This window comes from Schistocerca piceifrons, chromosome 3 (genome assembly GCF_021461385.2).
Source record: "Schistocerca piceifrons isolate TAMUIC-IGC-003096 chromosome 3, iqSchPice1.1, whole genome shotgun sequence".
Classification (NCBI taxonomy): domain Eukaryota; kingdom Metazoa; phylum Arthropoda; class Insecta; order Orthoptera; family Acrididae; genus Schistocerca; species Schistocerca piceifrons.
This window is the reverse complement of record NC_060140.1, coordinates 701,383,565-701,408,853: the sequence shown is the minus strand read 5'-3', so window position 1 is coordinate 701,408,853 and position 25,289 is coordinate 701,383,565. Positions and strand designations below refer to the sequence as shown.

The 25,289-nt window shown below is 44.4% G+C and overlaps 1 protein-coding gene across 3 annotated transcripts in view; it reads right to left on the bottom strand.

Annotated features, from left to right (window-relative positions):
• The window catches only part of LOC124790003, a 141,572-nt gene extending 117,255 nt beyond the window's left edge, over positions 1-24,317 (bottom strand). For all 3 annotated transcript variants that reach the window (XM_047257544.1, XM_047257546.1, XM_047257545.1), the window contains exons 1-2: positions 24,214-24,317; positions 3,841-3,935 (exon numbers count right to left, since the gene is read on the bottom strand). In XM_047257544.1, the coding sequence (XP_047113500.1) occupies positions 3,841-3,915 (75 nt within the window). In that variant the 5' untranslated portion in view covers positions 3,916-3,935; positions 24,214-24,317. The remainder of the gene's footprint in view (positions 1-3,840; positions 3,936-24,213) is intronic.
• Positions 24,318-25,289: the final 972 nt, after the last annotated feature.

The window sequence follows — 25,289 nt, the reverse complement described above, 5'->3', positions numbered from 1 at the left end:
ACCAATTGTGAGACAGTTAAGCTCATCGGATAAAATTGTTGTACCCCAAAAAAGTTGGGCGTGCTAATTGTAAATTTTTAAACTTTAAATCGAGCCGCAGCCAGGCTGTAGAGGCCAGTCCCGGCGATGTGATAATCACGTTAGATACTGGGTAGTACTGTTGACATGACTTCAAAACACTCCACTCTGGCCAGACGGGGTTGCCACACTGTTCACGGCCGAGGCGCCTGGAATCACAAATGCAGCAACACAATGTGCCGAAGAGTGAAGTAACGTTTTATAACTCAGAGCACTTGCGTGCTTCCGAGAAACTCATACGTTGCAAGTGTGGTCCTGCCTAGTAACCGGTGCTCGTGTCGGAGTGAGCTTGGAAAAACTGGCAGGACAAGTATATGGCTAACCTACTCGTTCCCCTCCAGTAGGACTGCTCCAGAAGTGCAGCTATAAGCGTGCAAGTAATCGAGTATAGAGACTTACAGAAATCAGTCGTGCCGCCATGCTGCCTGCATCTTGAACCGGAGAGAATGAAGGGCCTTTGAGTTTCAGAGAAACCATGGCTACCACTGAGCGATATATATCTGCCGGTAACATGTCCGCTGATTAACTGATCGAGTTGCGGTAGGAGGCATCAGTGGCGTGGTGGCTGTAGGTCTTGGGAGAAATCTCACCCATGTGGGAAGCTAGTGCCGAGCCAGCTTCCACTCTCCGATGGACTTCTGCAGACGGACTGCGTGATGCCAATGATCCGTCAGGTGAATGTGCACCCTTGTGGCCTTGTAGCCACCCAAACGTCACCAGCCACTGTCCTAGTTTACCGCTGGGGGGGGGGGGGGGGGGTGACTCTATCACTGCCGCTTTGCAACAGGGTATCTGGTGTCGCTGATTGCGCCCAAACGCACGACATAGGGTCAGCGAGTACACGTGGGGATCACACAGTTCCGGAGGGCCCGAGAAGGTCACCCTCGTCTTCGTCTGCGAGCGACCCACAGGGCGCAGCCCGCGACCCATGACAAGGGACGTCACCGACGTAATTGGGGTGTCAGTGCATTCTACAATCTGCTGCATTTACACACACACACACACACACACACACACACACACACACACACACACACACAGTGCGACCCTGAGGAGGGCTTCAGTGCAGTGTACGGCTGTTTGAATAAACATCTGTCAGTACTACTACTGTTTAACTGAACATCCCGACGTGAGACTGCCCTCTCGCTCACCATTTCCTTCGCCCACTCTGATGAGTAGTGATAGAGAATAGGCCGGGGCACTGTAAAGTATTAGTTAGCCCATTAAGAGAGAACGCTGGTGACTTTGGAACGCTGTGAACGGTGTAGAGGTGGTACTAGGTGGTCATCTGACCCTCCACTGCTGACGTAAGTGATGGGAGTAAAGTAATGTGTACTTGCCAGTCAGTGGAATGAAATTAGCTCAGTAAGGTGTATCGATGTTGGGGATCTAAAGGAGATTCTTCGATTGGGCGTATCCACGACCACAAGTGAATTTAGTCGGCCGTTTTGTTAATGTGCCATTGCAGACTGTGGAGCGTGTGCGCGAGGAATGGAGCTCAACTCGCAGCCAGGTAACCGAGAGTAAGAACAGTGATCGTAAAAGAGCCTATCTGCATGGTCCATAGATGAGTGTCACACCTTGTGAGTCCAGTTTGCAACTGCTGATGTAAACAGTTTCCGACCGAACATCGCAAAAGGAACTGCATGCAGTGGAAGATTCGACTCGTGTACCTCATAAATTGCAGAGCGGCACATAAAGCTGCAGTTCTTCATTGGGCCAAGAATACAGAAAGAGGACAGTAGCTGGTTAGAGGCTTATAGTGTGGTCCAACAAGTCTTGATTTTGCTTCTTTTCATATCATGGAAGATGAAGAATGCACCGACGACCTATGAGACGTTCATCCTGTAGTGTGTGGAAGGTCAGGTCAGAAGTGGTACGGTCATCTTTTACGAATGTTTATGTAACATGACTTTGGCCCAGACATTGAGGTGTCGTGATCACGAACCAGAGTCAATGATAAAATCCGTTACAGTTGTAGAAATTATTTACTTCTAAAAAGGAGAGCACAACACAGTTTCAAGACGTTTTAACAAATTTTAACCAATTTTAACATACTTTAACCTATTTTAACCTCAGTTATGCATCCTTTGTTGGCTCACAATATACACTCCTGGAAATGGAAAAAAGAACACATTGACACCGGTGTGTCAGACCCACCATACTTGCTCCGGACACTGCGAGAGGGCTGTACAAGCAATGATCACACGCACGGCACAGCGGACACACCAGGAACCGCGGTGTTGGCCGTCGAATGGCGCTAGCTGCGCAGCATTTGTGCACCGCCGCCGTCAGTGTCAGCCAGTTTGCCGTGGCATACGGAGCTCCATCGCAGTCTTTAACACTGGTAGCATGCCGCGACAGCGTGGACGTGAACCGTATGTGCAGTTGACGGACTTTGTGTGAGGGCGTATAGTGGGCATGCGGGAGGCCGGGTGGACGTACCACCGAATTGCTCAACACGTGGGGCGTGAGGTCTCCACAGTACATCGATGTAGTCGCCAGTGGTCGGCGGAAGGTGCACGTGCCCGTCGACCTGGGACCGGACCGCAGCGACGCACGGATGCACGCCAAGACCGTAGGATCCTACGCAGTGCCGTAGGGGACCGCACCGCCACTTCCCAGCAAATTAGGGACACTGTTGCTCCTGGGGTATCGGCGAGGACCATTCGCAACCGTCTCCATGAAGCTGGGCTACGGTCCCGCACACCGTTAGGCCGTCTTCCGCTCACGCCCCAACATCGTGCAGCCCGCCTCCAGTGGTGTCGCGACAGGCGTGAATGGAGGGACGAATGGAGACGTGTCGTCTTCAGCGATGAGAGTCGCTTCTGCCTTGGTGCCAATGATGGTCGTATGCGTGTTTGGCGCCGTGCAGGTGAGCGCCACAATCAGGCTTGCATACGACCGAGGCACACAGGGCCAACACCCGGCATCATGGTGTGGGGAGCGATCTCCTACACTGGCCGTACACCACTGGTGATCATCGAGGGGACACTGAATAGTGCACGGTACATCCAAACCGTCATCGAACCCATCGTTCTACCATTCCTAGACCGGAAAGGGAACTTGCTGTTCCAACAGGACAATGCACGTCCGCATGTATCCCGTGCCACCCAACGTGCTCTAGAAGGTGTAAGTCAACTACCCTGGCCAGCAAGATCTCCGGATCTGTCCCCCATTGAGCATGTTTGGGACTGGATGAAGCGTCGTCTCACGCGGTCTGCACGTCCAGCACGAACGCTGGTCCAACTGAGGCGCCAGGTGGAAATGGCATGGCAAGCCGTTCCACAGGACTACATCTAGCATCTCTACGATCGTCTCCATGGGAGAATAGCAGCCTGCATTGCTGCGAAAGGTGGATATACACTGTACTAGTGCCGCCATTGTGCATGCTCTGTTGCCTGTGTCTATGTCCCTGTGGTTCTGTCAGTGTGATCATGTGATGTATCTGACCCCAGGAATGTGTCAATAAAGTTTCCCCTTCCTGGGACAATGAATTCACGGTGTTCTTATTTCAATTTCCAGGAGTGTAGTACGTACTTGAAGATGGGATATATGTCCTGAGACTGGAGTGTGCTTTACTTTTTAGAAATAAATATTTTTTACAGCTGTGGTGGATTTTATCATTGATAATGAATAACAGTTGTTGATGTCCCGTCAAGAGAACATTCTGGGTGAACAAGTGTTCGTCCTTTTATAAGTGGAGCAGCTGCACTTATTGAACATGAGTTTTGATGGTACAGAGGAAATCTGTGTACTCACCCGTGGTATGCCAATAACAGATGCGCTGGCGGTTGTCACCGTCACTAAAAGCAGCACTGTCGCGATCCACGCCATGTCTCCTACTCGGCCAGTCTCTGGAACAAAATCAAGCGTGGAGTCAAATGTCTTCGATCTATCAGACAGCGAGTAATAACTAATGGAACAGCTGGATGGTCAGACAAGTACCTTTCCGAACTTTGTCTAGCCACGAGTCATTTCTGCCTTCATGAGAATAGAAAGGCATTCTACATGGTAACTGGTCATCTGGGAATCTGGAGAGTGTTTGAGGTGACTGAACTCTTTAAAGTGCTGCGTCAGTCGTGTGCAGAGTGGTTTTGCTTAATTTCAAATCACGAACCTGGATGAACGTTAAAAATAAACTTCGATATGTGAAACATACACGACAAAGGTTTTACTTTTGTAGTATCACAAATTAATTGCTGTTCCTCCTTAAATTTATTGATGATGGGAAGGGGAAACAAATGGCAGCATAGATGGAAAAGGTGAAGTAACGTGCAAGGCAAATGTTAAAGTTTAGTTAAGTCTATGGCGTGCAAATTGCAGAAGGGACACAATTCTGAGACGATTCAAATTGAAATATCTATCCCAAAGGAAAATGAGCATTTCATACACCTCAATGGCAATGTAAATAATTATGTTACTACGCAACAATTTCGTTGATAACATAAACAGTTCAAGGAAATATCAACTTTCCATATGCCTCACAGCTTCTGTCGCACAGAACTTGACTTGAAGGAGCGCCGGGTGTTCATCCGTTCAACTGGTTCAAATGGCTCTGAGCACTATGGGGTTTAACATCTGAGGTCATCAGCACCTAGAATTTAGAACTACTTAAACCTAACTAACCTAAGGACATCAAACACATCCACGCCCGAAGCAGGATTCGAACCTGCGATCGTAGCGGTTGCGCGGCTCCAGATTGAAGCGCCTAGAATCGCTCGGGCACACAGGCCGGCGTGTTCATCCGTCCGGCAACTTGAATCGCCGCGTTTATGCAGTGCGGCGCTGTTTCTGTGTTGTCGCTCTCGCTCGGCAACCTTTCAAGTTGTCACGTGATCGCTCTTGGCGCGCCAGACTGCCGTGGCTATCTGTCTTCGTCGCGTGATGCGACAGGGTGTGCAACTCTGCAGGACATTAACAGTTTTGTGGAATTGAGTGCCAGAGGCGACATTGTTGGGCCAGTGGGTCTTTCCAGTTCGGACGTCGGATAGGCTCTTCGATTCCTGTAGTTGTGGAACAAGGTGGATAATGGGTCTTTCAGTGACTTCGTTGATGAATATAGCAAGCAGCGAATTTGAATCGTGAGAGCTGCTTTAGACTGCTTAACTTTTAACTTGGTTGTTACCAGTGGAGATTGCTACTGTCTTTATTACGTCTCTGAATTGGGATCCGAGTCGATACTTTGGTTGTGTGATTCATATTCGTTCAGGTTCAGGCATCATGTATGTTCGGATAAATTTGCGGATGTCATGATGAGGAGGTTTCTGCAATGGCCAGTTGCTTAGTTAACTGTTAATTAAGTTGTTAGTTGTGTGTGCCGGTACCTTCCTGCTACAAGATGGCGTAGTCTTGTGAACGATGGGGTTACTAATGATGTTACAACGATGCGAATTACCCTCCTAAGATAACGGCATAACTACGGACAAAAGTGACTATGGTAAAGGTGTAATCCTCGCCGGCCACAGGCACTGCAGATGAAGTTATGTGCTACTTATTACGTTCCACTCTGCCAGGTTGGCACTACGAGAGAAACCGACGACAGCACCCTCTAGTCGGCGCTGTCGAGGTGTACGAGCTCCGCGACTGCTTCACCTCATTTGATCAGGTGCAGACAGCCAGGACACTTCACTTCAGCTTCGCACCACATTGAAAGCTGTGTAATATGTTTGCATATGTTATCCGCTAGTAAAGGTGCTTTAACAGTATCTGCAGTACCGAGAGATTAGTACCTTTTCCTGTTCCTGTTCCTTACCCACGCGCCGCCTCCCAGGCGGGATACAAAAAGAAATGACAGTAAGTAATATATTGAGAGGCCAATGTCAAAATACCCAGACTCGTAAACAGGGGTCGACAAGAGGTTCGTGAATTTACACCACTTATTGTCCGAGCCGACCGTTTCTGAGCCAAAAATATCCTTTTAGAATGGGAAGAGTTACCCCAAAATATAATACCATACGACATAAGCGAATGAAAATAAGCAAAGTAGACAAATTTTCGTGTTCAACGATCACTCACTTCAGATACCGTTCGAGTGGTAAAAATGTCAGCATTAAGTCTTTGAACAAGATCCTGAACGTGGGCTTTTCATGACAGTTTATTGTTTATCTCAACACCCAGGAATTTGAACTGTTCAGTTTCCATAATCACATATCCATTCAGTGAAATTAAAACGTCAGGTTTTGTTGAATTGTGTGTTAGAAACTGTAAAAACTGAGTCTTACTGTGATTTAGCGTTAGTTTATTTTCTACAAGCCATGAACTTAGGTCATGAGCTGCTCTATTTGAAACTGGGCCAATGTTTTCAACATCATTTAGTATCAAGCTGGTGTCATAAGCAAACAGAGATATTTTAGAGTTACCCATAATACTAGGAGGTATATCATTTATATAAATAAGGAAAAGGAGTGGTCCCATCGCTGATCCCTGGGGCACCCCCCCACTTGACTGTACCCCACTCAGACCCCACATCACAGCAATTCTCAACATCGTGACTAATGATCTTTTGCTGTCTGTTGCTAAAGTAAGAATACTCCCCGTATTCCGTAATGGTCCAGCTTCTGGAGCAATATTTTGTGATCAACGCAATCAAATGCCTCCTAGTTAAATCAAAAAATATGCCTAGAGTTCTAAACCTTTTGTTTAACCCATCCAGTACCTCACAGAGAAGAGAGAATATTACATTTTCAGTTGTTAAACGACTTCTAAATCCGAACTGTACGTTGACAGCAAATCGTGTGATACAAAAAGATCAATTATCCTGATATTCATTGCCTTTTCAGTAACTTTAGCAAACACTGATGACATAGAATTAGGTCTAAAATTGTCTACATTATCCTTTTCTCCCTTTTTATAAAGCGGCTTTACTACTGAGTACTTAATCGTTCAGGAAGCTGACCATTCCTAAAGGAAGAGTAACAAATATGGCTAAATACAGGGCTAACATGCGCAGCACAGGACTTTTATATTCTGTAGGCACTGCATCATGTCCGTGAGAGTCCTTGTATTGTATTGAATGGAACTGGGGACCTAGAAACGACGGAGAGGCTTCGTCCCCGCTGTAGCCTGCAGTGGTACACAACCCCACAACAGGCTACAGCAGTCCACTACGCCACAGCCGCCCCACACCGAACCCAGGGTTATTGTGTGGTTCGGCCCCTAATGGTCTGATAAGGTAAGGAATGAGGAGATTCTCCGCAGAATCAACAAGGAATATACGAAAAACAGTGAAAAGAAGAAGGGACAGAGAATGATAGACTGATAGGACATCTGTCAAGACATCATGGAAATAGCGGCGTACTAGAGGGAGCTGTAGAGGGTATAGATATAGAGTAAGACCGATATTGGAATACAGTAAATAGTACAGCGAAAAGGTCATTCTTGGACTAGTCAACTAGACTACGGGTCCGTATATTGGGGAGGAAAAATGAAGGTAGCATGTCTACAAATGTTGGTAGGGTGTGAGAGTGGATCCAATTGCGGTATGGCTGGGGTAGTATCACTGAACTGTTCACAGTAAGTCATTCTCTATCCACCTTCTTATTAGTTACAAGTCCTACTCCAGTTATACCATTTTCGGTTGCTGTTGACATTGCACTATACTCGCCTGATTAAACATCCGTATCTACTTTCCATTTCACTCCACTGACCTGCTCTATATCTAGGCTGAGTTTTTGCATTTTCTTTTAATATATTCTGACTTCCCTGCCATTTTCACACTTCAGACGTTCCAGCTTCCGACTCGTAATATATTGCCATGTCGTTGGTTATTCAACGTTTTTGTCATGTTTATCTTCCACTTGGCAGTTCCCTCCCAGCAACCGAGGTAGTGGATAAGTCTGCAATCATTTCTCAATGGAGGCATCATCGTCACACTTTTTCCGTTAGAGGCCACATGTCCCATGGATACACTTTGTGTGTCTTTGATGTAGTGGTTACCACTTGCTTCATGCTGTTGATTATTGCTGGTTCTTCCACTTTCAAGCACAGTTTCCCTTCGTAAAGGGAAGCAGGTGGCCCGAATCTCTTTCCTCTCCTCCTCAGCCTCTGAAAAGTTCGTTGGCGGAATGAGGGTCGCTCCTTATACCGAGGATCTTCAGCTGCCATTGCAGATGATTTTTATTCAAAATTTAATCAGATGCTGGACTCGTACCCGGGAGGCTGGACTAGTCAAAGATGCTACCCCTAGACCGGGAGTCCGTATCTTAGGAAGGAAAAGGGAAGGGAGCATCTCTATAAATGTTGGTAGGATGTGGGAATGGAGCCAGGTGCGTTAGGTCTGGGGCAGTGTTTGGAGCTGGCTCCATCTGCGCTTGGTTAGCGTCCAGTGGTGCATCCTTCCATGTTAGGTCTGGGGTAGGATCTACAGTGAATCCACTCATGACAGGTCTGGTACACACAAAGAAAAGCACAATTAGGATAGGAATTTACAACTGATTTAATGTACAAGTAAACGTAGAAGGTATGACAAGAAATGATGTATTGATCACGTGACTGGAAATGTCACCATCTTGGATCTCTTGAGAATAGATGAAACTATGAAGACAAGTCTGTGTAAGATAGGGGATGTCTGAGGTGGGAGAGGTCAACCTGTGGAATTAGGTCTATGACGAGTCAAATACTATGCATCAAACTGACTTTTGTACAATAATTGTAGCCTGTATGGAAAGGAACTATTTCTCCATTTATCCACTGCACTATCACTGTTGCGCAGTTCAGCACAAGATGCATAAGACATCGCCCTCTACACTGGATTAAATCATCCTAAATATAGAACATACGAGGCGGGCCTGGCACACTTTCATATTTGTAAAGAAACTGTGTGTTTCTATTTTGGTGGAGGTTTCGAAGTTTGGAAACAATTGCGAAATCGAGAGGTTGAATCTGCTGTGTTATTTTTTTCAAATGTCTTTGTGATTCTCATGAAGGTTAAAGATTGACATAAATACTGCAAAGTATGTAACTGATATTAAAATTCCATAAAATTTTCAGAAATTTGACAATTTTTTTATCCCGAATGCAGAATCAGAACAGCGTATGACTGAGGACTTTCGTCAGTGCTCGACTGCGTAGAATTTGCCTCCAGGAAGAGATGGGACTACTGTTCTTTCCATTCAGAGACGCAGTTGTTTGTGTTAAATATCTAGTCCTGCTTTCCTCATATTCTGCGTGTTGGAGACCCTGTTTCACCTAAGGTGACATCAGTTTTGATGTATTAAATTCACACAGGCGAATAACTTTGGCGGATAAAAGGTTTAACTCCATTACGTTCATTCGTAGTGATTACTGTCTGTGTAGATGAATAAAGGGGAAACTCCGTCGTTTATAATGTAGCAATTTCCTGTGTTAACATACATTTTTGACATTTTTAACTTTGAAAAATAAGTCACTGTTGTTAAAAAACAATACATTCTTTTTTCCTTTATAAGTCCCTGTTATCACTCTGCAGTTTTGGGAATAACTCTTTGTAACAGAACTGTGAGCATTGTAAGAGGGAATAAATAAAATAATTTTGTCAGTATGTTGCATTCGTATTTGTTTCTTAAAATTCTCAAAAAAATGAAGTCATTTTGGGGATATGATAGTAATGGGACTGCTCTATTTTGTATAAATCTCTGCAACTACCTTATTGACTGAGCTATAATGACTACTCATTTTTATAAACTTTTAAATCACGTGAAAATGAAAAAGCAGGACTGGCGGGAAAATAAAATAATTTCGTTAAAAGAACATCATTTTATTTCCTGCAAAGTACTGTTGTTAAAGGATTTATGCCTGTGTTCCACAGTTCTGAATCGTCTTTTAACAAGGGTTCTACGATTTGAGTGTAGAACATCATTCAGAGTCCAGTTATAGGATATGTGGCAGAAGCAACTTGTGTACTCTGATAACCTAGTAATATCTCGAGGCAGCAGCTGCATTTCAACTGATGAGACATAACATTATGATCGCTGCTTAATAGCTTGTGGGTGTCAGGGACCCGACAGTTTGTTGGTAGGTTTGTGTAAGTATGTAACATTAGTTGTCTACGCACAAGTCATGTAATTCGCGTAAATAACGGGTCACTGATTTGCATAAGCGGTGATGGCACCCGATAGCGTCCCAGATGTGTTTCATAGGATTTACAGTAGCTGAATTTGGTCCACGAGACATCAACCTGATTTCACTATAATGCTCCTCAAACCATTGTAACACGGTTCTGTCACCGAGACACGGGCAGTTATACTGCTGAAAGATGACATCGCTGTCGGGGAAGCCATCAAGCATGAAGGAAAGTAGATGGTTCACAGCTGTTAGCGTGTCGTCGATTACTACCACAAGACCCATGCAGGCACAGGAGAATGTCTCCCATAACAGAATATTGTTCCCATCAGTCTGCGTCCGTGGCACGCTGTACGCTTCGAGCCACCATTCACCTCGATGACGACATTTGTGGAGACGACCATCGACATAGTGTAGCAAAAATGACGTTCACCCGAGGAGCCGACACGTTTCCATTGATCGACGGTCGAACCCCGATGGCCCCTATCAAATGCAATCGAAATTGACGATATCGTTGGGTCAACATGTGAAGAGGTAGAGGTGTCTGTTACGGAGCTGCATGTTCAACAATGTGCAATGAACGGTGTGCTTCGATACACTTGTGCGTGCTCTAGCGTTGTGTTCTTTCGACAGAGATACCACATATCACCATCTGTCCTACTTTACAGACAAGCTTCCGAACCCCACGTTCTGTGAAGAGTCATGGACGTCCGACCATTTAGTGACTGGTGGTAGTTTCACTGTCCTTCCACCTCTTTCCGTAGATGATCACGATAGTAGCACGTCACCATTCGACGAGCTTCGCCGTTTTTGAGGTACTCGTTCACAGGCACTGCCTTATAATAAACCGCCCTTTGTTAAAGTCGGTTATCTCAATCGAGTTCCCGTCCGATTTCCCATGATTCCCCATCCGTGTTTGTTAAGCTTACATACTTTTGTTTCCGCGTCACGTGCCCACAAAGCCACCTGGCAGCATCCAGTGTTGTGGTGGGCAGTGATATAATGTTTTGGCTGGTCAGTGTGGACCATGGAAAAATGCAGTTCTATTACTACACAAACCATCTGTAACATAACCGTTATAATTCGCTACCTGCACCTATACGTTAGAATTCTTTGCAATTCCCACTTCAAAAATATTGCACTGATTTGGAGATACAAGTAGGAAAAGTAGCATAAAGAAGAAGTAATCGGATTTCGCAACGAAAGCTCTAGGCTTTTAATGTAGACTAGATATAAGAGGAAGATCACACAACATATTTGTAGTTTAGTACAGGAAAGACGAAACACTCTAAGCTACACATAAAATTACATAGTAAGCACATGCTGTCATATAACATTACGCCTCAGTTTAAGAGGGAAATAACAGCACATATCTGTACACTCATAGAGGAATATTGAAACATTCCAGGATAGTTGTAATATGTGTAGTACTGAGTTCGATGACAATTCTTTATAATTCCCACTTTAGCAATGTTTCACTGATTTGTAAGTACCCTTAGAAAAAACTGTATACAGAAGAAGTAATCGAAATTTGCAACAGAAGATGTGTAAGCTGTGAACAATGTTCTACAATGTACTACATTTAACAGCCACGCTTTTGTTAAAGGTACAAATTTGAGTTGTACACGAAAAAAATAGGGTGGGTAAGAGCTGCTAACTTGCATCCAAGAAGATATGTTTTGTCAGCCTATTGTTTTAATTATTTTTCTGTAAACTATGTGGAAACGACAATGCTAATTACGATTCTTTAATAAGTACATCCGCTGACTTTTGTCATTACGCGTCTTCCAATTCTCTAATCCTCATACATTTTGGAAGTACAATTTTGGTTCGAGCACCTTGGGGTTTTGTAATAGAATATTAAAACCATTGCAAATTACGAATGGATCATATTATGTTGCTTGGAGAAAACATTAATATGGTAAATGCACGATTTGAAAAGATAAGTCAGTGTCGCTCTCAGTCGTTAAAAAAATGAGGGCGTTACTGATTCATAAGCAAAGAAATCTGTGGTAGTGTGACAACGCTCCGTAAATATTAAAGTGGAAGTGGTTTATATGAATTACTGTAGCTACTATGGAAAAGGTATTCCACATTAGACGTTTTAAACTCGTTGTACCTGTTCGAAACGAACCACCTAAAGCGCACAGTATACCATTTATCGCAGAGATGTGAAACCAGGTCTGTATTTGCAATTGAGGATATCAGAAAGCACCCAAGAAAAGTCTCAGGCTGACTTATATATCAGACAAGTTGCAGCAAACACCATGCACGTGTGTCAGCCTTGTAGAGGATCTAATCTACAATTCGTTGATCAGCCCGACTTTGTTCCACCTTCAGAACTAAATGAAAGTAACTGGTTTGTTAATGAAAATTTTTTTCTACCGCAGTTACGACTTTTTAAAAAGTACTGTGACTTTCGACTGATGGGTGTTGATAGGGATGCTCTATATGTTACCATCTTCTAAATTTAACAAACACGGTTTGTCTTTCTCCCATGGAATCCCGTTTAAATTCGTGCAAAACACGTGCAGGTTGCATGGCGCCTTTTGCTGATTTAAGTAACTGCTCAGAATGGTTTGATCTTTATAGCAAAGTAATTATTTATCAAAAATACTAGTCCATGTTTGGCTGAAACTAATGTCAAAGTTGGACTGTGTCCGTTGCGGACGGAGGAGTGTGACACGGAGCAGTGCAGTGACTTGCTAGCAGCGGATATGCAGCACCTGTCAGCGCTAGGCTGCTCTCACACTTGACACAGAAAGCGCCCCTGATCATATATGCGATGGCACATAGGAGTGGTGGTGTATAGGCCAGGGGCTATTAGCAGCTTACTACCGCAATCGCGGAGGGATGCCGGCAGCAGCACTAGAAGAACTATTCCACACCGGGCCTCCGAGCCGGCCAGATGGGACGTGCGCTTTCACTAGCTGGAGCCTGAGCCACCTCGTATGGCACAGCTCTTTCGCAAAGTTGTTGCTTTCAGGCTACACTGGTGGAGTTGGATCCTAGGCGGTGTAGTATGTCGGCGGTTGGCCAGCAGAGCGTGAAGGGTCATGAGCAGTATTTGTTTAGATAAAGATGCGTTCTTAGCCCATCCTATTCTACAATACACCCACCTACACACCCACCCACCCACCCACCCACTCACTCACTCACTCACTCACACACACACACACACACACACACACACACACACACACACACACAAACACAGTGCACACACACACACACACACACACACACACACATACACACACACACAAACACAGTGGAGAAAGACACGTATTTACAGTAATCTACATGTGTCATTGGATGACAATCTTGAGAAATAGTTGGGTGACACTGAAAGGTAGTTGAAAGTGAAGAGTTAGATGAACATGAAATGAAGTGGGTAGCTGAAAGTATAAACCCCTAATTACTACCTATGTACACTACTGGCCATTAAAATTGCTACACCAAGAAGAAATACAGATGATAAACCAGTATTTATTGGACAAATATATTATACTAGAACTGACATGTGATTACATTTTCGCGCAGTTTGGATGCATAGATCCTGAGAAATCAGTACCCAGAACAACCACCTCTGGCCGTAATAACGGCCTTAATACACCTGGGCATTGAGTCAAACAGAGCTTGGATGGCGTGTACAGGTACAGCTGCCTATGCAGATTCAACACGATACCACAGTTCTTCAAGAGTATTGACTGGCGTATTGTGACGAGCCAGTTGCTTGGCCACCATTGACCAGACGTTTTCAATTGCTGAGAGATCTGGAGAATGTGATGGCGAGGGCATCAGTCGAACATTTTCTGTACCCAGAATGGCCCGTACAGGACCTGCAACATGAGGTCGTGCAGTATCCTGCTGAAATTTATGGTTTCGCAGTGATCGAATGAAGGGTAGAGCCACAGGTCGCAACACATCTGAAATGTAACGTTCACTGTTCGAAGTGCCGTCAATGCGAACAAGAGGTGACCGAGACGTGGAACCAATGGCGCCCAATACCATCACGCCGGGTGATACGTCAGTATGGCGATGACTAATAGACGCTTCCAATGTGAGTTGACCGCGATGTCGCCAAACACGGATGCGACCATCACGATGCTGTAAACAGAACCTGGATTCATCCGAAAAAAAAATGACGTTTTGCCATTCGTGCACCCAGGTTCGTCGTTGAGTACAACATCGCAGGCGCTCCTGTCTGTGATGCAGCGTCAAGGGTAACCGCAGCCATGGTCTCCGAGCTGATAGTCCATGCTGCAGCAAACGTCGTCTAACCGTTCGTGCAGATGGTTGTTGTCTTGCAAACGTCCCCATGTGTTGACTCAGAGATCGAGACGTGGCTGCACGATCCGTTACAGCCATGCGGATAAGATACCTGTCATCTCGACTGCTAGTGATACGAGGCGGTTGGGATCCAACACGGAGTTCCGTATTACCCTCCTGAACCCACCGATTCCATATTCTGCTAACAGTCATTGGATCTCGACCAACGCGAGCAGGAATGTCGCGATACGATAAACATCATTCGCGATAGGCTACAATCCGACCTTTGTCAAAGTCGGAAACGTGATGGTACGCATTTCTCCTCCTTACACGAGGCATCACAACAACGTTTCACGAAGCAACGCCGGTCAACTGCTGTTTGTGTATGAGAAATCGGTTGGAAACTTTCCTCATGTCAGCACGTTGTATGTGTCGCCACCGGCGCCAACCTTGTGTGAATGCTCTGAAAAGCTAATCATTTGCACATCACAGCATCTTCTTTCTGTCGGTTAAATTTCGCTTCTGTAGCACGTCACCTTCGTGGTGTCGCAATGTTAATGGCCAGTAGTGTATTTTAAGAAAAGACCATGCAGTATGCAAGCTACGGTGGATGGACAAAAATAAGTAAACACCGCAACGAAGGCGTGATTGAACATAAACGCAGACTATCCAAGACTGCACGTTGTGTTGTTGTATCTGACCAGGCACGGCAACTGTGCAATATCCTCAACACGATGCAGGTTTCAGTCGTGGTCAGAACAGCCTTCTGTATAGTCACAGTGCATTAGGTTAAGCTAAGTGAAGTCGAACGTGGGCCAGTTGCTGGTGCTCATGTGGTCGATGCTTCCGCAACCAAGGTAGCCGAAGTGTTCGTTGTCTCGAGAGGAAACGTATCGTTAATTTATAGGAGTTATATGAAAGGCAGAAACACATCAGCTGCTAAGTCGCAATGAGGACGAAAGTGTGGGTTGAGTAGTCGTGACAGACCATCGTAGACGAGGAGCGACGAAACATTTGAGGACAGCAGCTACAAAAGTCACTGCAGAACTGAATGTCACACTCGTGACACACTGTCAGCACTGGACCAACATTAAGGGAGCGTCATAAATAAGAAATTGAGGGGCGATCTGGAATTCCAAAACCACTCGTCAGGGATAGAAATGGCCGCAGCAGAAAAATGTTGTGCCGAAGTCATAAAACCTGGACTACAGAACAATGGAAGAAAGTAATTTGTTTGGATGAGTCTTGTTCATACTGTTTTCAACATTTGGCCGAGTTTATATCCCAAGAGTGAAATATGGCAGCGGTTCAGTGATGATTTGGGAAGCTACATCATGCATTCAATAAGGCCCATGATTACCCTACAAGATCGCAGTACTGCCAAGGTTTATGTGACGATGTTTGCTCATCAGGTCTATACCGTATTTCTCTTCAATATAGATGACACGTTCCAAGACGACAGTGACCCTGTTCACACAGCTCGCATCATCCAGGACTTGTTTTGTGAGCACGAGAATGAACTTGTGCATCTCCCTTGGCCATCACAGTCACCAGATCTCAATATTATTGAACCTTTGTGGTATACTTTGGAAAGACGAGTGCGTGCTCGCTATCAGCCTCTACTGTCACCTGAACTTGCCTAGATTTTTCAGGAATAAGGATAAAATATTCACTGACAAAACACACAGGACCTGTATTTATCCATTATGAGCCGACAGGATACCGGTTTTCCTAATTCGCACTGGACATCGTAAATGTGTTTCTGGTCTTTCCATATTTTTGTCCATCTTCCGTGCCTCTCTTTGAATTCTCCAATTTCCCAGCGTTTATAAATTAGGCTATTATGGGTCCTTGAGTACAGGTGACATGGATACAGATGCAGCCATCTTCGATAATAAATTATAGTGGTAAACATACATATAGAGGCAGTCATCTTGAATAATAAATTAAAGTCATAAGGCTAATTAATTGAGTAATAAATCATTTTCAAAATGAAGACCAACATGTGCCTTCAGACCAATCAGTGTCAAATTAAATCCTAAATGCAGGATAGCAGCCTATGTGGCCTAGAGTGAGGAGGAGAGGGGGAGGGGGATGGGGAAGTAGAGGGGAACGATCTGGAAAGTAACAGGTTGGGAGTGGTCATAAATCACTGCGATGAAACCAGGTATTCGCCATTACTGGGAATCGAATAGGAAATGTGTTGTAACTGGGACCGGGACAGTCACTGGGTTGAAATGACGGAAAACATGGCGGGACCCACAGAGAGGCCCACAAACAATAGTAGAATGGGAGAGGATGGACACGACCAATGAAGGACAGAACAAACAACAACAACAACAAGATCGAACAATGGTGTCACAAGAAAACCTAACAAACACGTCCACTTGTACACAGAAAAAGAAAGTAAGTAAGCTGTCTAACGTGAGGTGATGTGTCCACAGATGTACGCAAGATTAGACTGGCTGTCTGACCTTTTTTTTTCGTTAGATTTCATTCTCTTGCCCAATATAGGCAGGGGAGGGCTGTCAGCGGCACAATCCGCCGCTCTTCAGCCGATTGACATGACAACTAAAACAAGAATAAATTGATACATACATAAGGCGATAGAAAAGGGGAACATAAAACAGAGAAAGGGGAGAAAATGGAGGTAAAAATACACTGACATGGAGACGTTCATGTGGGACAGTTAAAAAAGTCACCAGAAAGTTAAAAAACACAGTTTGTAATTCTTAAAACACAGAGAAGACACTGAATGAGCATGCACACGTTAAAATTCGGTCACAGTATTAAAAGTACTCTGGGACAACACACTTAAAACCCACTTGGAGCACACACGATGAAGACTAAAACTGCCAGGTGGGACCCCCCGAGAGAAAGTTCAGAGAGGATGGAAAAGGAGGGGAGAGTAAGGGGCAGCAGGGGAAGCGGCGGGCTGGCTGAGCGAGAGGCAGGTGCATAAGTGCTATATCAGGGGCACCGCTATTGGCTGCTGGAACCACGTGTTCCACTGTGGCGCCCTCACATTAAAAGCGGACCAGGAGGGACGCGCCGCCGCAGCTTACGGCGCGATGGTGCAAAGACCTCTAGGGGTCTTCGACGTCCATGACGTCTGGCGCAGATTCAAATTCCGCGGCGCGCGGTACCAGAAAATGGAAAATAATCCTGGTACTACATTCATTGTTGGTTATAGATGCAAATGGAGAAGTTGCTTTCAGAGGGGTACGGCAGTAATTAAGAGAAAGAAGACCGATGCCATGATACTTCAGCACAGATTCGAAATTAATACGCACCATCTCGGTCACTTAGTGCTCACGAAATGACAAATTTGACTTTTTTCTGTGACTGCACTCAGCTGCTGGTGATTGTGTATTTTAATGGATCGAGTATTAGAAAGGAGATACTGACAGGTATGAACATTACAGATCCATGAGGTTAATAAGTCGTGGTGGCAAAATATTCAGGTGAATTACTTCAAAATGGTTCAAATGACTCTGAGCACTATGGGACTTAACTGCTGTGGTCATCAGTCCCCTAGAACTTAGAACTACTTAAACCTAAGCAACCTAAGGACATCACACGCATCCATGGCCGAGGCAGGATTCGAACCAGCGACCGTAGAGGTCGCGCGGTTCCAGACTGTAGCGCCTAGAACCGCTCGGCCACTCCGGCCGGCTGAATTACTTACATAGGAAGGGAAGCACTGATAGAAACCGACGTGGGGCAGGACTGGATTTGCGAGGAAATGTAGCAATTCGAGAGGGAATACTGTTTCTAAGACTTATTTCACAAGGTAGACTGCACAAAGGCAATCGCACAATCCAGAATTTGAAGACTGAGAGAACGCTTTTGATAATGAAATTCTGAAAATAAAACGGTAAAATACAAAGATCGGAAAGGCAGAGACGGCACTGGAAGAGCAGTTGAGTGGAATGGTTAGTCTCTTTAACAGAAGTTATAAGATGAAGAGCAAAAGTTAAACTAGGCTGATGGAATGCAGTCGAATTGATTAGTGCGATGCTGATGAACTGCCTCGTTTTGCTATCTGGGTTGCAAAATAACTGACGATGGCAGAACTTGAGAGGATATAAAATGCATTATGGCAACCGTAAGAGAAGCATTACTGAAAAAGCCAAATTCTTAGCAGTTCCGGTTCTACCACAGTTCCCCCTGTATTTAACGGTAGTTGGTAGTGCCTAGAGGCGCGAGTGGCGATGCCGTGGCGCTAGAGGCGTCACAGGTGACAGCGTGGAGTAGTGAAAGCAAGTTCTTGATTGCCGATGTTTACGGCCGCAGTGTTGAGTAGGGGCATCACAGCGACGAGGCAGAGCTGTGTTGGCCAGGGTCAAGATCTGCGAAAGTGCTGAAATACTTCTGTGGTGGTCCGTCATTTCGGTTATCAGTTGGACTCAGTCAGGATACTGGAGAGAGTAATTCGTAGCCAGGATTTTTGGTTAGGCTCGGCTGATCGTTCCCGTTGTTTTCCTTCGACATTTCGGGCAGGGTTCGGTTAAGTGGTGAGTAGCGTCTTTGTAACGTTTATGTCTGCCTTAAGAAGACATAGCCGATAAAACACGCCAACGACAGGAAGCTCTGTGGTGTTGCCATGGTGGTTGACTACGAGAACTGGCTAAGACAGCTACCTTGGTTCATTAGCTTCTTGGTGGTGTTTTCTATCGTATTAAAGTGCCGGTAACGACTGCAAATTCTTAGCCTGATTCTTCAACTGTATGTGACGTATTGATTTCCTTGTCTTGTTTTGTGGTGCGGACTTTATGGGTTGTTGCAAGGACTGGCTTCGATAACAGCTGTACTTGATAACCTTCTTGTTGCTAAAGAGAACTACAAAAGCAGGTCCACCGTAGCAAAGCGATGGAAACGACCGTTACGGAGTAGCTGCTACTATTCTAGAGGTGCTGCGTAAGATTCTCCTTGTCTTATTGTGGTATAGGGAGGCCGTTGTGGAATGTTGTAAGGATTGCCTCCGGTGACAACGCTGGTGGCAAACGTTTCATTGGTTGCAACGGAATGTTAGGACAGTGGTCCGTCGTAGTAGGTTGACGGAAACGGTCGTTATTCAGCAGTGACACCATTCTTGGCTGTGGTGGTTCTGGATCGTCCGTGTTTGGTTGTTGCTATTGATGTAACCAAAAAGGGGGAGGTAGTGGTGGTCTGTAACGTGGATATGTTGTGTTTTTAAAAAACTGAAAGTTGAGAAGTTCCCTTGTTGTGTTGTGCGGTAACTATGTCCTGGAAGTGCAGGGCGTTGTTTGGTCGGGGCTTTTATCGTATTGTTCCTTTGAATTGGCTCTTAAGTTTTTATTATAAAGTGTGTACGTTGCCCTTTTGAGACAGTTGTATCACGGACTGTGTTCTTCGAAGCAGCGTGCTTCTCTTCTGTAGAATGTTAAAGTGATGCAGCACTGCAGTTAGTAAAGTTTCAGTAAGAGCTTTTGACCGCAACTGACGAGCTGGGTATGCACGCATGGGCTTCTTTAACATTGTTTTGCGCAGCGCCTAAGGGTCCGTGCAGTTATAGCTTGGCCAGTGTTCGGCCTCGCTTGCAAGCTTACACCCTGTTAAGGTTAAGCAATCGCACTGCGGTTGGGGAGGTTAAAAGCGTGTAGTACCTTTGGGTGACGGTAGCTTATTGTTTGAATATAGTGGTCATTGAGCTTGGCCAGTATTAAGTTTAGTGTAGTAAGTTTTAAAAGCCTTGTGGCAAAGCAATGTTAGCCTGCTCTGCCTGCATGTAGTAATCATGCACTTGTTCACTACTAAGTTTTAAGTTGTAAGAAACTTGTTGCTAAAGCTTGATTCTGTTTTGCCTGCCATTTGTGTTTGATGGTATAAACCTTACTCTGGTATTAAAGTTGCCTAGCGCCCTTTCTTGTTCTGTGATATTTCTACTTATTGTGGGGCTAAGTAGTTGAGCTTTGTTATGGGCCACGCACTTTAGTGTGCTGGCGTAAGCTGTCGCCAGCACAGCAGTCGGCACAGAGGTTGCGAGAAGATCGATAATAGGCGCTGAATCAAGTGCACCTGTCAGGAGAGAGGCCAAAGACGGACTCGCAAGAAACGCACAGCCAACGCTCTCTCGACCACCAGTATTAAGATCGCTGCCGTGGACCAGAGGGCCCAATCAGCCACAGACAGTCGCGGTCGCATTCAGAGTCTCAGTCTCAGGCAGCACATAGTGACCAGAGTAGTGTGCATAGTGGAACGTGTACTGCACCAGCAGTGAGGCTAATGAGGACTATTACAGAAGAGCTTGTACCAAAGCAATTTGTTTAAAGATAAGTAGCTTCTTGTTCTTACGAATAAAGAACCCTGTTAATACATGTGTGCACTTTTGTTGTAGAAACAGGACACCGGCCACAAAATAAAATCCTCTTCCACGCTTCCTATGGTAGAAGACTCCACAGTCTCGACGACGGCATAAAAGTTAGAGCTAAAAAGGGGCGATAAAAATAGTTAACTGTTCGTTGGAAGATTAAGCTATTAAGTCCGCTGCTAAGTTTGTTCTAAGTTACTTCTAGGACGATTGCAGTTTCAGAGATCCTGCCGCAGAGTGTTCTACGTCTGGCCTGCGTTGAAGTCTCACCACCCGATCTTGCGGGAGGTGTCTTGGACGGTCGGCCAAGATCAATAGTCCATTAGGTGCGAGACAGCGTTCGCTTCCTGTCATCATACAGAGGGAGATGGGTGTTGAACATCAGGGAGAGTTTGATTTTCAATTGTTGAAGCCCACTTAGAGAAATTAAGATTAAATTCCAGCCTCGACACTTACTAATCCAGCCACCCAGTCCTATGATATCATAACAGTCTGGAGTGTAGCCTTGTCCAAAAGTGAAGCATGACTGATATTGATGACCGGCCGTGGTGGCTGAGCGATTCTAGGCGCTGCAGTCTGGAACCGCGCGACCACTACTGTCGCAGGTTCGAATCCTGCCTGGGGCATGGATGTGTGTGGTGTCCTTAGGTTAGTTAGGTTTAAGTAGTTCATAGTTCTAGGGGACTGATGACCTCAGAAGTTAAGTCCCATAGTGCTCAGAGCCATTTTTTTTAACTGATATTGATGATAAACATTTGAAACAAGAAGAAAGTAGAAGATTTTGAAATTTGATGCTACAGAAGAATGCTGAAGATTTAGTGCGTAGATCGGATAACTAGTGAAGTACTGAATCTAATTTAGGGAGAACGAAAATTGCGGAAGAACAGCTTGACAAAAAGAACGGATTTCTTTATAGGACACATGCTGATGTATAGAGGAATCGTTACCTTGGTACTATAAGAAAAAGTGGGGCTAAACATTGCAGAGGAAGCACAAGGCGCATGTACAACAGTCAGTTTCAAACGGATATTACGTCACAGTAGTTGTACAGTTATGACGAGGCTTCGTCAACATACGCCAGTGTGAAGAGTTGCATCAAAACAACGTTCAGACTGCAGAACGCAACAAGAAGTACAATACTATCGGGAATATTGTTTCCTCACGGGAAAATAAGTGAGATGCGACGTCAAACAACGACAAAGTATGTATTAATTCATCACATAACGTGTGGCAGTCACATTGCTAATATAATATTTGTCCAAGGTCTTCCTTTCTCCGACGTTTCAAAGCTAGGGACGAGAAAAGCAAGGCTAAAATGTATGTCTTGTACAGCCATGGTGCGCGAAATATTTTGGATATAGCAGCTAAAACGGCACTACGGAGATTACTATAAGTGGCTCGTTCATTTCTTCATTAACTGCGAAGAGTTCCAGCGTGATAAATAATGGCCGCGAAACACCGCTGAAGGGGGAACTGGAACACTATGTGTTTTCGATGACAGAGAAATTCTAATAAAATGACGAAACAGCTTAAGCGTACGCTTCCCATCACACGTAGGCTTATTTAGAAACATGTCATTAAGAGAATAAGTTGCGTAATGGATTGTGGGATTCTAGGGAAGTAAAGTGGCCTAACTGAAATATTTCCCTTATTAATGCTCATCTTGAATCATGAAGTACTTCAACTAGTTCAACTGCTACCAACGATTCGCTTAACATCGCTTGTAACAAACAAACTTAGCAGTAACGTAAAGTGTTAGTGCTTTACTTTATATTTAAGGATAAGAAGCAAACGTTTAGAACCAGGTAGGGTTTGGAGCAAAAAGGTTTTTTTGCCCAAAGTCCTTCATTAAGTTTTTTTGCCTTTGTTGGTTATAGGTAGAACATCTTGTGATTACTTTGTGTTTACGACTCACCTGCAATAAATGTTCAGCAAAAGTGGAACCTGACTTGTGCAATCTCCAACTTCGTTAATACTCAATCAGTCTAGCTGCTATAGTCTGTGTGACCAGTATGCAGCTCGTCACGTCAGTGTAATGCTTTTAGTAGCACCACTGGTTGTAGAAGGTCATTTGCAGCTAAGCACATCCACACTCTTAATCTTCATATAAACCGATCAACCAGCCACCCACTCCCTTCCTGAATCTGAATGATAACATTCATATCCACAAACTTGTATCGCAACAGAATTGTCTTGATAGTTTCATTTTGATAATTGCCAAGAATATTTCGAGATATATACTGAAGGCTCCAAAACCACAGCTAATGAAAAAATGGGTTACAAATACCTAAACCCTAGTACAGTTTACGAGGTAATGATTTCGTTTCGCAGCGGGACTTCTAGTTTTTCTAGAGAAACCAGAGCTATACTTGCAACTTCACATTACTTGCGGAACGTAACAGTAAAAAACACTTTGATTTTAATGGATTGTAGGAGCTTGATCCCAGAAATATTGATACTACCCCTTCTCAAGAAAACTAACGCGCTGGTAACGGAGATTATAAAAGACACCAAGGAAAACGAAGATCTCAGGAAGATGAAGTTTATATGTATCAAGGGATGCGCTAACATTAAATGTAATCAATAATTCGATGACGTAGAGAAGACAGACGCTCAAAACTGCACACTCAAAAACATATTACTACAGACATTATATGTAAAGATTACTCTATACAGAAGAGCAAGACGGCAAAGGCAAAACGAATCGTAATCATCGATGCGCAATAACGGGAAATAAAACGGACAGATATCGCCAAACATACCCTCGACGCTCTGGTTCCACACAATTAAAGCAAATAATACTCCTCGCGAGAGCTAATTATGGATTATTCCCCAGCCATGTTCACCGAATACACATTCGACATAATTCTTACTGTGAAAGAGTAGCAGTAAGAGATTTAAGTCACATTATTTTCGAATGTAAGCTGTACGCAAACCAGCAAAGTGATATCGTACAACAGTTAATCAGCTATCATCAACCATTACATTCTAATATAGCAGCAATCATTCATCAGACAATGTATTTTACAGCTATTACACAATTTTTAAATAAATATAGCCTTACACTGTAAAATCCTAGAAAATTCCTGTAACACAGAGATTGCTGTGTGGCCTTCAGGCCAAAAGCCAATATAACTTTTTAAAAAAGTAGCAATTTAGCATTATGTAAGGATTGTGAAAATCGACAGTTTGGTAGTTCTTCACTGTGTCCCTGCTGCACCTTTAACCATCGAAAATAGGGTATTATGACAGGAGAAAAAAAAAAACACAAATTGCTGCAGCCTTGAAATTCGATATATTCTGAAGTACATATATCGGGTCCATTTGCGTAAACGTAGTCACTTCTTGAGTGAAGTATGCAGTCCTTAGGTCTATAAAGTAATGTACATATATGTAAGAAATGAGCCAATGTCGTTTGCATTAGCGATATTATCCATCCCAACGGTGGAACACCTGCCGTTCCAGCAGCACTCCGCAGCGGTACCTACCTGCTGTAGTGCCGGCAGTCTCCGCTGGAGGATACGCTCGCAGTCGCAGGCGGACAGCTACTGACTGAAGCGTGATCTCGCCTCAATATATCACCGAGAGGAGCGCACCGGCTAAGCCGCTCCGTGGACGTCGTGGTCAAGCATAGCACGCCGAAGCGGAAGGTGGACTTTATCTTGAGGAAAAATAGACAGTATTTCAAAAGTATTCATCCGATTTCGCAAAACTGAGGATCTCTTACAAGACGACCAGTTTGGCTTTGGGAAAAGTAGAGGCACCAAACAAGAAGTTCTGATGCTGCACTTGATAAAAGAAGCAAGATTTAAGAAAAATAAAGACATATTTACAGCATTTGTCGAGCTAGAAAAGGCAGGCGACAAAGCAAAACGATGCAAAATGTCCGAAATTTTCAGAAAGACAGGTGTAAGCTTTGGGAAAAACCAAGAGGGAAAAGTAAGACTGGAAGACCAAGAACGAAGTGCTTGGTTGAGAAAGGGTTTCAGGGATGGATGTAATCTTTCGTTCCTGCTGTTCAGACTATGCATCGACGAAGCAGTGATGCAAGTAAAACAAAGGTTCCGGAGTGGGATTAAAATTCGAGGTGAAGTGATGTCAGTGACGTGATTCGCTGATGACATTACTGTTCTCAGGGAAAGTGAGGAATAACTAAATTCTAATGAGCACGCACTATAGACTAATGGTTAATCGAAAAAAGACGGGAGTAAATGAGATTAGTGATCAACTTGACATCATAACTGAAGGTCACGAAGGAGTTGTGCTACTTTGCAAGCGAAATATCGCATGACGGACGAAGCAAGGAGAATGCAAAAATAGACTAACACAGGAGAAGAGTGCATTCATGACCAAAATACGTCTACGAGTATCAGAAATCGGGCTTATTTTGTGGAACAAATTCCTGAGAAAGTAGGTTTCCAGCACAGCATTATGTGGAAGTGAATCATAATGGGAAAACCAAAAAGAAGAGCATCTATACGTTTGACATGTGGTGCTACAGAAGGATGTTGAAAATTATGTGGATAAAACAGTAATTGAGTAAGTTTTCCGCAGAATCGACGAG